The sequence below is a fragment of the Leopardus geoffroyi genome, chromosome C3 (genome assembly GCF_018350155.1).
Source record: "Leopardus geoffroyi isolate Oge1 chromosome C3, O.geoffroyi_Oge1_pat1.0, whole genome shotgun sequence".
NCBI lineage: Eukaryota > Metazoa > Chordata > Mammalia > Carnivora > Felidae > Leopardus > Leopardus geoffroyi.
The window spans coordinates 231,244-246,185 of record NC_059338.1 but is presented as its reverse complement, the minus strand read 5'-3'; the positions used below and the strand labels follow the sequence as shown (position 1 = coordinate 246,185).

The window sequence follows — 14,942 nt, the reverse complement described above, 5'->3', positions numbered from 1 at the left end:
TGAGATGACTCTAGTCCATGATAGTTCCTACCTACTCTGCATTACCAGCCTGGCTGCTGTAGGAGGAGTTCATGTTTTCGATCCTGGCCCATAATGTAAAGTGTGTGCATTTAGGAATGACTGGGGAGAGGCCAGAAAGGGGAGCAGAGGGCAGGTCATGAAAGCTTTTCCATAATAGGCATAATATGTTTGTCCTTCACAGGGGAGCTCCAGAGGCTACAGAGGTAGATGGGAGAGTGGGAAACTTTTTTTTTGGGGGGGGGGGGCGGGGAGCAGGAACTTTTTTTTTTCCTTTTTTTTTTTTTTTTAAAGTAGGCTTCAGGGGCGCCTGGGTGGCTCAGTCGGTGAAGCGTCCGACTTCAGCTCAGGTCGCCATCTCGCGATCTCGCAGTCTGTGAGTTCGAGCCCCGCGTGGGGCTCTGGGCTGATGGCTCAGCGCCTGGAGCCTGCTTCCGATTCTGTGTCTCCCTCTCTCTCTCTGCTCCTCCCCCGTTCATGCTCTGTCTCTCTCTCTGTGTCTCAAAAATAAATAAATGTTAAAAAAAAAAAAAAAAAAGTAGGCTTCATACCCAGTGCAGAGCCCAACGCCGGCTTGAAGACATGACACTGAGATCAAGACCTGAGCCCAGATCAAGAGTCAGATGCTTAGATCCTCTCTCGCATCCCTGAGATGTAGGGGGAGGGTTGGAGGGTTGGAAGGAACTTTTAAAAAGACGGTTTTATTGAGGTATAATTGATATGGCATAAACTGTACATATTTAATGTATACGATTGACGAGTGTGAACATGTATATACCTGTGAAACCATCACCACAATATCAAGGTAGCATCTATCACCTCCAAACATTTCATTGTGTTCTTGTGTGTGTGTGTGTTTGGAACACATGAGACCTACCCTTTTAAAAACCTAAAAAAAAAGTCCCCTTTATTTTTTTAGGTAAACTACTCACTCCCAACATGGGGCTCAAACTCACGTCCCCAAGAGGAAAAGTCACATGTGCTACCATGAGCCAGCCAGGCGTCCCACTTACAACTTTTTTACGTGGATAATACAGTATTGTTGACTATAGAGAGCTATTTTATAAGTAGAATCAATTGGACTTCGAGAAGACAGTATACAAATAACTGAGGTTTAGGTAACACTGACCCATTTGCTGAGGAGCTATAGACGCAGGTTTTTGAGGGGTGATGACAGTTTTATAATATGTGCTGCCTAAGCAAGCACAAGGGAATGATAACCATTTTAGTTTATTGGGTGTGAGGCGCCTGTAGATCCCCAAGTGGAGGTGTCCAGTGGGCCGTTGGGTTAGTGGAGTGAAACTCAGGAGAAAGGACTATGCTCAAAATCGAATTTAGTAATTGAGCCCCTGTTTCCAATGGTGGACTAAACAGCTGCCCGATCCCTGAGCTGAAGACAAGTAAAAATTTTGGATGAAATGCTTTAAAAACTCAAAACACTGAAAGACAGTGAAGAATTATGGGTGTTGAGGGTGTGAAAGACAGGAAGTCTGAGAGGTGAGACAATGGTAAGACTGCTTGTGCCCTGGAGTCATTTGCTGATTGGAATTGGTGGCAGAAAATGCGTTGTGTGGGGCAAGTGAGACAAAAATTGTAGTCCAAATGTCCCTGAAGGTGAGAAACCTGGCAAGCCACCTTCCTATTTTGGGTTAGGGTCCCGAAAGCTGCACTCTTGGGGGAAACCTTGGACTTGGGTAAACCAGAAATAAATAGAAAATTCACACCCAAGATATTAAAAAAAAAATTAAGAATCAATCGATGAGTTTAACAGTTAGACTCAACTGAGGAGCAAGGAATGCACTGGAAGAAAGAATGGAGAAACTACCAACAGTGAAGCACAGGTTAAACAGAAATGGGAAACGTAAGAGAGTGTCAGAGACAGAAAGGATACTGTGAAAAAATCTAACACCTTTCTTTGGAGCCCCGAAAGCAGGGGAAAAAACAGGGTAGAAGCAATATTTGAAGTGATTATGGCTGAGAAACTTAAAAAAATAGATGGAATACATTAAGCCACAGATTCGAGAAGTTCAACAAACTTCAAGTGAGGTTAAAAACATCCATATTGGGACCCATCGGGGTGAAATAGTGGGAAATTAAATCAAAGGCTAAATCTTTAAAATAGGAAAGGGTGTCTTGGTAGCTCAGTCGGTTAAGCAGCCAGCTCTTGGCTTCAGCTCAGGTCATGATCTCTCAGTTTGTGAATTCAAGTCCCTCATCGGGCTCTACACGGGCAGCGTGGAGTCTGCTTGGTCTCTCTCCCCCTACCTTTGCCTTTCCCCCACTCATCTGGTCTGTTTCTCTCTCTCCAAATAAATAAATAAACTTGAAAAAATTTTAAAAATAAAATAGGAAAAAAGGAGGATTGATTCCTTTGAAAAGAGCAACCATTAGGTTGGCAATTCTTTTTCCACAGCAAAAGTGGAAGCCAAAGATAGCAAAATAATACCATAAATGTGCTGAAAGAAGATAACCTCCAAGCTAGAGTTCCCTATGCAGAGAAAATGTCCTTCAGAAACAAAGGTGAAAGGGGCACCGGGCTGGCTCAGTCCGTGGAGCCATGGGACGCTTCATCAGGGGGTGGGGGGGAGGTGTCCTGAATTTGAGACCCAGGTGTGGCATAGAGCTTGCTTAAAAAATAATAATACAGAATTTAAATTCTGTACACATGTACACCTACCAAGAGAAACGAATGTATCCGGCCACACAAATCTTCCCCCAAAAAGGTTCATAGCAGCTTTATTCATAATGGCTCCAAAGTAGAAACAACCAAAATGTGTTCCTGTGTGTCTCAGCCAGTGGGAATAATGGCTCCACAAGAGAATGGATATACTCAAGCAATGAAATGCTACTCATAAATAAAAATAAACACATTGCTGATAAATGCAAAAACGTGGAGAATCTTGAAACGTGTCAAGCAAGAGAAACTGGGGGGGGGGGGGAGTGGGGGGAGGGAGTACATACAGTATGAGTCCATTGATGTCAAGTTCAAGAACAGACAAAACTAATCCATGCTCACAGAAATAGGAAATCGTGATTCCCTCCAGGGGCAGGGTAAAGGGGTATGAGCGAACTTTAAGTGATGAAAATGTTATCTTAACCTGCGTGATGGTTACATGAATACATTACTCAATTAATCGAGAAGAAAGCTTAAGATCTGTGCATTTTGCTGTAGTAAATTATACATCAGTAAAGTATTTAACAGAATTACACAACAGCAACAGCAACTAATTCTGGGGGGAGTGATGGTGGTAAATGTAGTTACATTGTCTCTGCATTTTTTACGAGGAGGGTACAAGTACTGCATAAAACCAGACTTTGCAAACTCAAGGATGTATGGTGCAATTTTTAGAGTAACCGCTAAATGAACGCGTAACTTCCAATTAACACAGGCGGGGAAGGAAATACACGTTCATCAGTACAAGGGCAGACAAGAAGCGGGAGAACGAGGACTCGCGGAGGCGCAGGAGCAGCGCCGCGCGCCGTCGGCTCGCAAGGACAGCGCGTGCGCGTGCTCGCCGGGCGGGAGCGCGCTGACCCGGCGGAGACGCGGCCGCAGGGGAGCGGCGGCGGATGTGCGGTCGCGGGCTGCTCCCTTTCACTTCCCCTGCTCGTTTTTTCTGAGCTCTCTTTCAAAGGCTGCCTCAGTTTCGCTTCTAGTCCCTTATCATCAGTGCTTTTCCCTCTGGTTCCGTCAGTATATGCCCTTTTCTCAAATCCGCTTCTCCTGCCGTAAATTTCCAGCCTTCGGTGAACTCCACCCAGGCGTGGTGTTGCTTAAAGTCCTTCCCGTTCCCGTTTCACTTGCTGATGGCAAAAACAGGTTTTAAAGGCTGCATTTTTGAGGAAGGAGAAAGTAACAGAAAGGCGATTTTAAGTACTGAAGAAAATTGAACTCCAAATAGTGTCCTGGAGGGAAAAAAGAAAAGGAAAAAAAACCAAAAAGCACTAAAGAAATTGAACTCCAAATAGTGTCCTGAAGGAGGAAAACGCAGAAAAAAGAAAGAAAAAGTCCCTGTAGCAGAGGATGGTTTCGATCCATCGACCTCTGGGTTATGGGCCCAGCACGCTTCCGCTGCGCCACTCTGCTACTATGCGTGGGGGCTCTGGAATCATATAGAAAGGTCTCTTCTGGCTTCTTTACACCGCGCCACCTAGCGTCTGGTTACAAAAATAGTCACTACTGGCAAATCTGTTCTTATTGGCTCCTTTCTGACATAGCAGGCGTGTTTTATTGGTCTGTAGGCCGGTCTGCCAAAGTAAACCAATGGGCATTAGCGGCGGGGTGCGGCGCGGCCCAATCGCGGCAGAGCTTGTTGGGACGCGCCAGCGAGCCGCGTCTCCGGTCGTCTGCTCCTCCGAGGAGAGGGGCGGTTGGCGTGGACTCCATTGTTCGGGGTTTAGGGCGCCATGAGGTGAGGGCGCTGGGCTGCTCTGCGAAGGCTCAGGGTGCCCCCCCGAAAACTTCGGGAAGGTGGGCCGACAGGAGCCGGGGCTCCCGACGGGGCCGCGCGTCCGGGGTCTGCCCGAAGCCCGAGAGCTCTCGGCCGGGGCGACGGCGGCGGTCGGAGGCTGTGGAGGCGTGGGGACCCAGCGCGCCACGTCCGGGGGATAGAGGGTGTGCGGGTAAAGGCTCCACCGCGTCGGTGGATAAAGGGGCAGCCGCTTTCGTCCCTCGAGTGCTGGGGGCCGTGCCCCGGGCGTTAGGGGGCATTTCTCGCGGGGACCCGGTGGTGCAGCCCGGCGCTGTTCGCTGTGGGTTGTGATAGAGTCGTCCGGGGAGGAGGCGCGGTGTGGTGACGCTGGGCACCTGGAGCGAGAAGCGCAAGCGGGAGTCAGAGCGGCCGGTGTCCTGCGGGCTCCTTCGGCGGGGTCACCAGTTAAATCTCTGCCCTTGTAGGGGTGACCGAGGCCGTGGTCGTGGCGGGCGCTTTGGTTCCAGAGGCGGCCCCGGAGGAGGGTGAGTGCCGGTTCCTAGCACCTGTGCACGGCTCGGTCCGTGCAGTCTGGGGGGCGCTGGGTGCCCCGCCTCTGTGAGGTCCGGCTCCCGGGCTCCCCGCCGAGGAGTGTGGCCCCCCTTCATCCGATGCATGACCTGCCTTGTTGTTCTTGTTTTAGGTTCAGGCCCTTCGTGCCCCATATTCCATTTGATTTCTATTTGGTGAGTGCTTGGCCCCTGTTGGCAGTGACAGGATTGTAATCTTTGTTCTAAAAGGTTAACTGGGTCTCTGCCTTGTTTGTTGGTGTCAAAGCGCTGAGAGCTTACACTAGGGCCAGTCCTTGTGGCGGGTGTCCTTGTTTGAATATCTTAAGGAGGGAAAAGCAGCGTAGAATTTTCTCTTGGCAGTTTTTTTCTGTTGTGGCAACAGAGCAACGGATCCACCCTATGCACTATTTTCGGTAAACAGCGGCTCCTTGTTTCGTTCTGCTGTAGTGTGAAATGGCCTTCCCCCGGGTCAAGCCAGCGCCTGATGAAACTTCCTTCAGTGAGGCCTTGCTGAAGAGGAATCAGGACCTTGCTCCTAATTCTGCCGAACAGGTATATTCTCTTGGCTTTCCTCCTCGGATTTCTCGAGGAAAGCCAGAGAGGTGAATGACCGTGGTGAGGTTCCTGTTACCAGAGCCTAAACTTGACAGAGGGTTTAATTGTTCGCCTGGTTTCTCCTTGTGGGTAGAGGGAGAGTGCCAGGTGGATTGTAGAAGCATTACGTGTGCTTTCTTTTTTTTTTTTTTTTTTTTTTCAACGTTTTTTATTTATTTTTGGGACAGAGAGAGACAGAGCATGAACGGGGGAGGGGCAGAGAGAGAGAGGGAGACACAGAATCGGAAACAGGCTCCAGGCTCTGAGCCATCAGCCCAGAGCCCGACGCGGGGCTCGAACTCCCGGACCGCGAGATCGTGACCTGGCTGAAGTCGGACGCTTAACCGACTGCGCCACCCAGGTGCCCCAACGTGTGCTTTCATATTGTCACTGGGGACTCTGTCTTTGGGCCAAAAAGTTACTCTCCTGGCATGTTCAAGGCCAGAAGGGTCAGAGTGTTTTCAAAACCCTGTGTAGGTATTGATTCGTCTTGTCTAGAAGGGATTAGGGGAAAATACTCAAACTCTGAAAAGTTGCCTGTAATTTTTCACTTCAGGGCGTTTTTTATTTTATGCTCTTTTTTAGGCTTCTATCCTCTCCCTGGTGACAAAAATAAACAATGTGATTGACAATTTGATTGTGGCTCCAGGGACGTTCGAAGTGGTGAGTCTTTAATGATTTAGTCATAGAAAAGGGCAGCCTTGGTTGTGCGGAAGTTTCCTTAATCTCCAAAGCCAAGTTTGAAATGGAAAGGGAAGTATAGTGGGATTCCTTTCTACTAGTGGTGATCTCAGGGATAAAACTTGTGTTACTGCTATCAGCTAGCCATAATGTATCAGGCGTTTCATGGGGTTGTTTTGGGATATCATTTGACCTCTGCTACTTCCAATTCTGGGTAATAATTGTGTTGTCATTGATTTCTGAGAGGAGTTAGGCCATCTTTAACTTCTACATCCCCCCCCCCCCCCCCCGAAATACCTTTTCCAACAGCAAATTGAAGAAGTCCGACAGGTGGGATCATATAAAAAGGGAACAATGACAACCGGACACAACGTGGCCGACCTGGTGGTAATCCTAAAGATTCTGCCAACGTGTGAGTGCACCTCTTTCTGGCCACAGGAGCAGAAAGTTGCATTTGAGGCATAGGGATCTTTAAAGCCCAAATCTCTTGCAGGAAAGGTTGTTTGGAAAACGAATGGGGAATTCATTTTTTTAAATGTATATTGGGGTACTAAAGGACAAAGTCTGGGCTGTGTGTCTGAAAGAATGTATGGCCAGTTACTACAGGGCGGCGTTTCTCAACAGGGGGTGGTTTTGTCCCTCATGGGACATCTGGCAGTGTCTGGAGACATTTGGGGCTACTGGCATCAAAGGAGTGGAGGTCGGGGATGCCGCTGAGTACCACACAGGGTGTGCCTTACCTCCAGCCCCACATGGCATTAGTGCCACTGACAAGAAACTCTCCTATAAAAGGATGTGGGTACAGGAGGTGGCCTATTCCCTGAGACTTCCTGTTTCTCTGTTCACGCGTTAGCTTTCCCTTGTAGAAGCGTTTATTCTGTTGCTTGCCCTTGCTCCAGCCTTGTACGTGGGGCACAAATCGGCGTGGAATACCATAGAGATGTACAGAAAGGATGTGAATAATTATACTGCTCATGGTCTCCTTTTCTCTCAATCTAGTGGAAGCTGTTGCTGCCCTAGGGAACAAAGTTGTGGAAAGCCTAAGAGCACAAGATCCTTCTGAAGGTTGGTTTGAGTTTGTTGTTGGACATGTATTCAGTAGGAGCCAGGTCTATGATGACAACTACACTTTTAACGAAGGTCAGGCTAGAAAGAAGAGTGAATGCAGAGATTTTTTTTGTTACTGTTTATTTTTGAGGGGCGGGGCAGAGAGAGAGGGAGACAGAGGATCCAAAGCAGACTGTGTGTGCACTGACAGCAGAGAAGCAGAGAGCCCGATGTGGAGCTTGAACTCACCAACAGCGAAATCACGACCTGAGCTGAAGTTGGTGCCTAACTGACTGAGCCACCCATTCTGAGCCAGCCGCCTCTTGAATGCAGAGTTCTATGTTGCGGAAGTTTTTGCAGTGATCTCCAGTGTTTGATACCCAGTTCATCTCCGTTACTTTTATTTACTTTTTTATTTTTCTGAAGTTTATATATATATTTAAGTAATCTCTGCACCCAGTGTGGGGCTCGAACTCGTGCCCCAGAGGTCAAGTGTCCCATGCTCTTCCAACTGAGCCAGCCAGGCGCCCCATCTCTTCCTTATAAAAGTATTTTGAATCCTCATTCTGGACTCTTGCTGTTTTGAGAAACCTATCTGCTCTTCTACTTCAACCCTATATTTACCTCTGGTCATCTAAGGGAGATGGGGGCATTACAGGTTTTGATTTTCTTTCAGTTTTGACCATGCTGACCAATGAAACTGGTTTCGAGATCAGTTCCTCTGATGCTACAGTGAAGATTCTCATTACAACAGTGCCACCCAATCTCCGAAAACTGGACCCAGAACTCCACTGTTAGTCCTTTTTTTCCATTTCTGGGATACTTGGGGGAAATTCAAAATATGGTATAAGACAAGGTTGCTGTTGCATGTTTAGCTAGTTGCTATTCCACGTGAAACTTTCTGGACCTAAGTTGACCCCCAGACTTCACTATCTCCCTCTGTAATTTGGAGACAGTTTTACTAGCTTGCTAGTGAAACTGTCAGACAGGATGGCCAAGAAAGTAAGTGGATTGGAGGACAGTATTTATGGAGGGAATGGGCTCTTGGAGAAAGTTGTGGATCTTGCGTGCTTACAGATTTGGTTTAGGGGAGGAATAGTGATTTCCGGACAAGTGATTTGCTGGTCTGAGGAACCTGGGGTGGTTTAAGAAATTACAAGGAGGCTGAATTGCTTGCTTAGTAACAGGAGTGTTTCATTGTGGCCTGTTGTGCTGGTCTTGTAGTGGACATCAAGGTGTTGCAGAGTGCCTTAGCAGCCATCAGACATGCCCGCTGGTTTGAGGAAAATGCTTCTCAGTCCACGTGAGTTCCTTGCTATTTGAGCTTAAATAACCTAATTATTCTAATTATACTGAATAGCAGGATACCTCCGTACTTCCTCTGTTAAAACTCTTTGGCTATAATTGGCCAGGTTTTTTTTTTTTTTTTTTTTTTTTTTTTTTAATACACCTGATGTAAGCAAATTAAAAGGTTTTGTTGTTTAACATTCATTTGAGAGAGAGCATGCCAGTGAGTGGGGAAGGGGCAGAGAGAGAGGGAGACACAGAATCCGAAGCAGGCTTCAGGTTCCAGGCTGTCAGCACGGAGCCTGATGTGGGGTTTGAACCCATGAACTGTAGGATCATGACCTGAGCTGAAGTCAGACACTTAACTGACTAAGCCACCCGGGTGCCCCTAAGTAAGCAAATTTAGATTGAGAGAAACAAATGTGTAGTTTTAGAAATAACAACAGCTCTGTACCTCAGGGATGGAAGTACATGATGTTATTTTAATCCCTGGGTTCCTCTTACTTTCAGAGTTAAAGTTCTCATCAGACTGTTGAAGGACCTGAGAATTCGTTTTCCTGGCTTTGAGCCCCTCACACCCTGGATCCTTGACTTACTTGTAAGTAAAGGGCAGTTGGAGTTCCTGGTCACCCCTATTTAACACAGCAGTTATTCTGAAACCGACCAGGATCGGAAATTTGGTGGAGCTGAAAATCAGTCTCGTGGTGGGCAATGATTCAGTAAATACATGGTGTTTATTACTTCGTTGGGTTTTTAGAGTTTCAGTTGAATGAGTAATTGTACTGTCCCTATTCCTCTTTGTTACTGATGTAATTTTAGTAATGAGATAATGAGAAATCAGTGAATGAGCAGCTAGTTTCAGAACTGCTTCTGAATGTGAACATTTTACTTAGACTTCAATAATCTGTTTTGTGAATGTTTGAGGTTTCAGTTTGTTTGGCTAGAATTGTCAAGTTTATGGCACACCTACCAGGTTGATTATTTTCCAGGGGCACTATGCTGTGATGAACAATCCCACCAGACAGCCTTTGGCCCTAAACGTGGCATACAGGTACAGCATGCTTCTTTGGGTTTGGGGCTGGGTGTAAGAGGTCTTGTGTGGTTTTTTTTAAATGTTCTCGTGTGCTTCAGACGTTGCTTACAGATCCTGGCTGCAGGACTGTTCCTGCCAGGGTCAGTGGGTATCACTGACCCCTGTGAGAGTGGCAACTTCAGAGTACACACAGTCATGACTCTGGAACAACAGGTATGGGGTCAGCTCTGCAATTGCGTGTTGTGTCCTACTCTTGAATACTCCAGATCAGAAGGCAAAGGCGATGTGGTCTTTAGGGGTCAGGCATTTGGGGGTTCTCAGAAACTTTGGTCTTGAAATTAAAATTGTCCTCAACTGTTTTCATGAGAATATTCGTCAGATACGGTACTTTAACTCCCCTTTCTAGTTTACTCTCACTCTGCTCTCCTTTAGGACATGGTGTGCTACACAGCTCAGACTCTGGTCCGAATCCTCTCACATGGTGGCTTTCGGAAGATTCTCGGCCAGGAGGGTGATGCCAGCTGTGAGTGATCGTTGTGGGTCGGGGGATCTTTATGGTACTCTGCTCTACAAAGCTCTACACTATTCAGATGTGTTACTATTTCTACTGTGTAGGTTATGACTTGTATGCTGGGCTAGTTGCCTGAAATCGCGTTTTTTTCCCCAGATCTTGCTTCTGAAATCTCTACCTGGGATGGAGTGATAGTGACACCTTCAGAAAAGGCTTATGAGAAGCCACCAGAGAAGAAGGAAGGAGAAGAGGAGGAGGAGAATACGGAAGAACCACCTCAAGGAGAGGAAGAGGAAAGCATGGAGACTCAGGAGTGACCTTCCTTCCTATCTTCATCCCCTTTCTTGTCCAAGGTGAAGACTGGAGCCCAAGCTAACTGCTGCTGGACTTCACGTGGTGGCATTTCTGAGGGAAAAGGGAGACAGGAAGGAAAAGAAACTATAGAAGGAAGTGTCACTCCACTGGGTTCCACTTGGCTCAACAGCCAGAAGTCTCCCATTTACGACCTATGCCATCCATCTATAGTGAAGCAGGAGACCAGCTTTTCTTCCTAGGACTTCAGAGTCCCCAGGTCCTGGAAACCTCCCTCAAACAGTACTTTGTTGTTGAAATGTTGTGAACTGTTAGTGTCTGGAATTTTTTTTTCCTGAGAAAAGTGATTAAAGTACTTCCTCGTAGGGCTCTTGCTCGCTTTTCCTTGGCATCTGGCAACCCTTTTTGCTTTCTGTACTTTTCAATGAAAGTGGTATTTGAGTCTTCTCATTGTAAACACTAGATCACAATTTGAAGCTGTATCTGAATTAAAGTTTGTATCTACAAAGATTCTTGGAACCTTTCCATATACCAAAGTAAACTAGAACACTGGTTAAGCATTTATTGAATGAAATGGTCCTACCAATACTGCTACTGTATTCAAGCCCAGTGCAATCAACAAAAGAGGGTAGACAGAGGTCATTACCTTGACTTTGCCTGCCCTTCAAATCCTCAGTGTAAACAAAGGAAAACAAGTCACAGGTAGAGGACATGCAATGGAGGAAGCCCCTCATTAACCAGGCTTGAAGGTAGAGGAGCTGGGCCTTGAGAATGTAGGCTTTAAAAAGGTAGAGTCCTCAGCCCATTCTTGGAAGCAAGAGCCATAATAAATCCTTTGGGATCATTAGTCCTGCTGTACACAGGTTTCTTTGGGCCCCATGTAAGTGGGTAAGACTTAAGTGCTTCAGACAGAAACCACTGGGCTGCCTGCTTGATGTCCCAAGGTCTACAGGGAGTTCCTGGAGGAAGCAAGGCAGCTGGGGAAGAGTACTTGTGCTATTATGGGGCCGGGCATGAGCCCCATCTTCTGGCCTGTTTACTTGCTCGGGGAACCAGAAGGGTAAACTCCTGAATCCAGCATTGCCCTCCTGCGGGCTGTTTCCTTGGCAACACTGTGGTTTAGTCGCCTCAGCCGTTCCTACAAGACAAGATTTGGAATCCTAACTGCTCCATGTAAAGCTTTAGAACGCCCTGTCCGCTAGATGCGGGGAAAATACCCTGGCCTCGCTCCCTCTTGATGTAAGTCCTCTAAGGTGCGAAGGACATTAAACGAGGGCAGCTGGGTATGGAGAATGAAGATGATAAGATCTATTACGGCTGACACGGTTGACAACTCTCTTTCCCCAAAGACTAAAAATCACAGTGACTTTTAAGGTCATCCCTTGAAAGTGAGAATACCCTGAGGACTTCTAAAGGATCACTGTTCGCAGGGAATTCCTTTACCTGCGCATTCTGCAGAATGTTGTTGACCAGGACAACTCGTCGCCGGGCATTAAGCAGCTTCTTGACATAGGGGTCGAGATCCAGGGCCACTTTCTGATCCTCGTTGATTCGGCACAGCTCTGGGGGATGGAAGTAAGCTGCAAACTAACACCTAATGGCTCCTCGTTCTTGGGGAAGGCAGGCTGGTAAGTGGGATGAAGACACGCCGGCACCCACATGGGCCGGTCACTAGAAACTTAGGGAAGCAGGAATCACTGGAGCCCTGATGTCCTGGAAGCACACGACACAAACCCACCCGGAGGTGGGCTAGACACGAGGTCCTAAAAGCGAGCTGCAGGATCGCGGGAATGCAGGGATGCTTACTCACCAGTAGCCAAGTTGTCAATTTGCTCCCGGAGCTCTACCTGGCTCTCTCTGCAAAGAGTTACGAGGCCTACACGGTCAGTTAATGGGACTCAAAGAGCCGACTCCCCGACAGGCTTCCCAAGACCCGAGCCAAGCCAGCCTAGGCCCGCGGCCTCCCGCCAGCCCCGCCCCTTCCGGGCCTGGCCCCGCCCCTTCCCGGCGCCCCCTGCCTCCCACAGCCAAACCGAGAAGAGGCCCCACCCCGCCCTTCCCTCTCGGACCTGACAGCGTGGACGTGAGAGTCCAGCTGCTGCACAGCCGGTCGCAGGAACTCGAGGAGCCCCTCGGCGAAGAGATCGCGGCCTGCGGGACCCGCCACGGGGGTCCCTGCCCCGGACACAGCGGCAGAACCAGCCCCAGCCATCGCGAGCAGCCCTTCCGCCGAGAACGTGCCGCGCGGGCCGCCGGGAACTGGAGCCGAGCTGAAGCGCGCCGCCAGGGGGCGCCCGGCAGAGCTGTGGGCGGGACCCAGCCGGGGGGCTTCTGGGAAACCGAGTCTCCGCCACGGCCGGCGGTTAGGCGGAGCTGTAGGTCCTCGGAGGCCGCAGAGGGTGCTGTTGGCGGGTGGGTCTCCAGACTTCCGCGGGCTGGGAGGAACCATTTTGGGGCGCCTATCTTTGGTTTTCTGCAAAGGTGGAAAATAAATGCTCGTCTCGTCAGCTGTGCATAGCCCTCTCCTGTTAATTTGATGAGAAAACCAGATTGTATTCCTAGTATAGGTTCCTGTTTCTAAATTTGAGAGTGTATTTTTTAAGGGCACTACGGTATGCATAAAACTGTAGGAATGGGGCGCCTGGCTGGCTCGATCAGGCTCTGTGCCGACAGCACGGAACCTGCTTGGGATTCTCTCTCTCTGCCCCTTCCCTGCTCACTCTCTCTCTCAAAATAAACATTAAAAAAAAAAAAAACTACTGCACAGAACACTGTCAAGTCTCAAAGGGAATGGGTTTTTTTGTTTTTTGGTTTTTTTTTAGAGGTTATGTACTTATTTTGAGAATGAATCCTAAGCAGGCCTCACCCTGTCAGCACAGAGCTTGACACCGGGCTTGAACTCACCAAACCATGAGGTTGTGACTTGGGTCGAGATCAAGAGTCTGATGCTTAACCAACCCACTGGGCCACCCCGGTGCCTGGCAAAAGGAATGGAGTTCTGGCACGTGCTCCCAGAGGGTGAACCTTGGAGACATCACGCTGGGAAAAATAAGCCAGAAACGAAGACACATACTGTCTGGTCGTTACAGAAAGTGCCCGGAGAGTCCAATTCATGGACATACAATGTGGTTTCTTCGCTGTCAGCGCAGTGTTGCAGGGGCCGGAAGGAAAGGTGAGTGAGGAGTTCCTGTTTCACGGGTAGAGTCTCGGCATGGGACGACAAAAAAGTTCTAAAGAGGAGTAATGATGAACTTACTTAATGCCACTGACAAGTACGCTTAAAAATGGTGAAAGTGGGTGCTCCTGGGTGCCTCAGTTGGTTAAGCACCTTGACTTCAGCTCAGGTTATGATTTCATGGTTCATGAGACTGAACCCCACATTGGGCTCTGCATGGACAGTGAGGAGCCTGCTTGGGATTCTCGCCTCTCTCTCTCTCTCTCTCTCTCTCTCTCTCTCTCTCTCTCTCTCTCTCTCCCCCTGCCCCTCCCCCACTTGCTCTCTCTCAAAAAACAATGACAGTGGTAAATTTTATGTGCATTTTGCCACAGTAAAGCAAAATTTAAAGCCTACATGTGTTTTCATATTAAAAAATTTTTTTTAATGTTTTTATTTATTTTCGAGAGAGAGCAAGCAGGGGAGGGGCAGAGAGAGAGGGAGACACAGAATCCGAAGCAGGCTCCAGGCTCTGAGCTGTCAGCACAGAGCCTGATGCAGGGCTTGAACCCATGAACCGTGAGATCATGACCTGAGCTGAAGTCAGATGCTTAACCCACTGAGCCACCCAGGCAGCACCTCCCCCCCGCCCCCAAATTTTTTTTAGTGTTTATTTTTGGGAGAGAGACAGAGTGCGAGCTGGGGAGGGGCAGAGAAAGGCAGACAAAGAATCCCAAGCAGGCTCCAGACTTGGAGCTGTCAGCACAGAGCCTGATGCGGGGCTTGAACTCACAAGCTGTGAGATCATGACCCGAGCTGAAGTCGGACACTTAACCGACTGAGCCCCCGGAAGCCACCCCCACCCCCCCGAATTTTGTTTAATGTTTCTCTATTTTTGAGAGAGAGAGAAACAGAATGCCAGTGGAGGCAGGGCAGAGAGACAGAGGGAAACACAGAATCTGACGCAGGCTCCAGGCTCTGAGCTGTCAGCACAGAGCCCGACGTGGGGCTTGAACCCATGAGCCATGGGATCATGACCTGAGCCAAGTCGGACACTCAACCAACTGAGCCACCCAGGCACCTGTGTTTTTTCCTTCCCTCAAAAAGCTTCCTTGGTTTTGTTGCATTTTTCATGCCTTTCCAGAGAGTTTACATACATGTCTTGAATTCTCAACATGAGGCCCAGTCTCTTAAGCTCCAGTGTGTTCCAGCGGCTCGCAGTCCTGTGGGCCGTGGGGTGCGGTGAGTGAGAAGTGCTCTTGGACGGCAAAGGGGTCCCCAGACATAGACGGCACCAGAATGTTCAGCCTCGAGCTTCCTC

General features: G+C 48.5%; 2 protein-coding genes and 1 non-coding gene across 5 annotated transcripts; 1 reads left to right on the top strand and 2 right to left on the bottom strand.

The window, feature by feature from the left end:
• Positions 1-4,033: 4,033 nt before the first annotated feature.
• On the bottom strand, positions 4,034-4,105 carry TRNAM-CAU. The gene has a single exon. It is a non-coding gene; the product is annotated as a tRNA-Met (tRNA).
• A 193-nt stretch (positions 4,106-4,298) lies between these two features.
• Positions 4,299-10,977, top strand: ILF2 (interleukin enhancer binding factor 2). 3 transcript variants are annotated; one of them, XM_045455858.1, is made up of 14 exons: positions 4,299-4,430; positions 4,916-4,975; positions 5,134-5,176; positions 5,450-5,554; positions 6,182-6,259; positions 6,587-6,689; positions 7,277-7,342; positions 8,001-8,117; positions 8,549-8,627; positions 9,122-9,209; positions 9,601-9,662; positions 9,743-9,857; positions 10,077-10,167; positions 10,312-10,977. In XM_045455858.1, exons 1-14 carry the CDS (start codon positions 4,426-4,428, stop codon positions 10,470-10,472), a joined length of 1,173 nt encoding a protein of 390 aa, XP_045311814.1. In that variant the 5' UTR covers positions 4,299-4,425; the 3' UTR covers positions 10,473-10,977. The 3 variants fall into 3 exon arrangements, with proteins under 3 accessions (XP_045311814.1, XP_045311812.1, XP_045311813.1); XM_045455856.1 differs by having other exon boundaries at positions 4,393-4,489; XM_045455857.1 differs by lacking the exons at positions 4,299-4,430; positions 6,182-6,259.
• A 37-nt stretch (positions 10,978-11,014) lies between these two features.
• SNAPIN (SNAP associated protein) lies at positions 11,015-14,942 on the bottom strand. The gene is made up of 5 exons (XM_045455876.1): positions 14,779-14,942; positions 12,537-12,940; positions 12,278-12,324; positions 11,911-12,029; positions 11,015-11,605 (listed from the first exon to the last, which is right to left on the bottom strand). Exons 2-5 carry the CDS (start codon positions 12,914-12,916, stop codon positions 11,504-11,506), a joined length of 648 nt encoding a protein of 215 aa, XP_045311832.1. The 5' UTR covers positions 12,917-12,940; positions 14,779-14,942; the 3' UTR covers positions 11,015-11,503.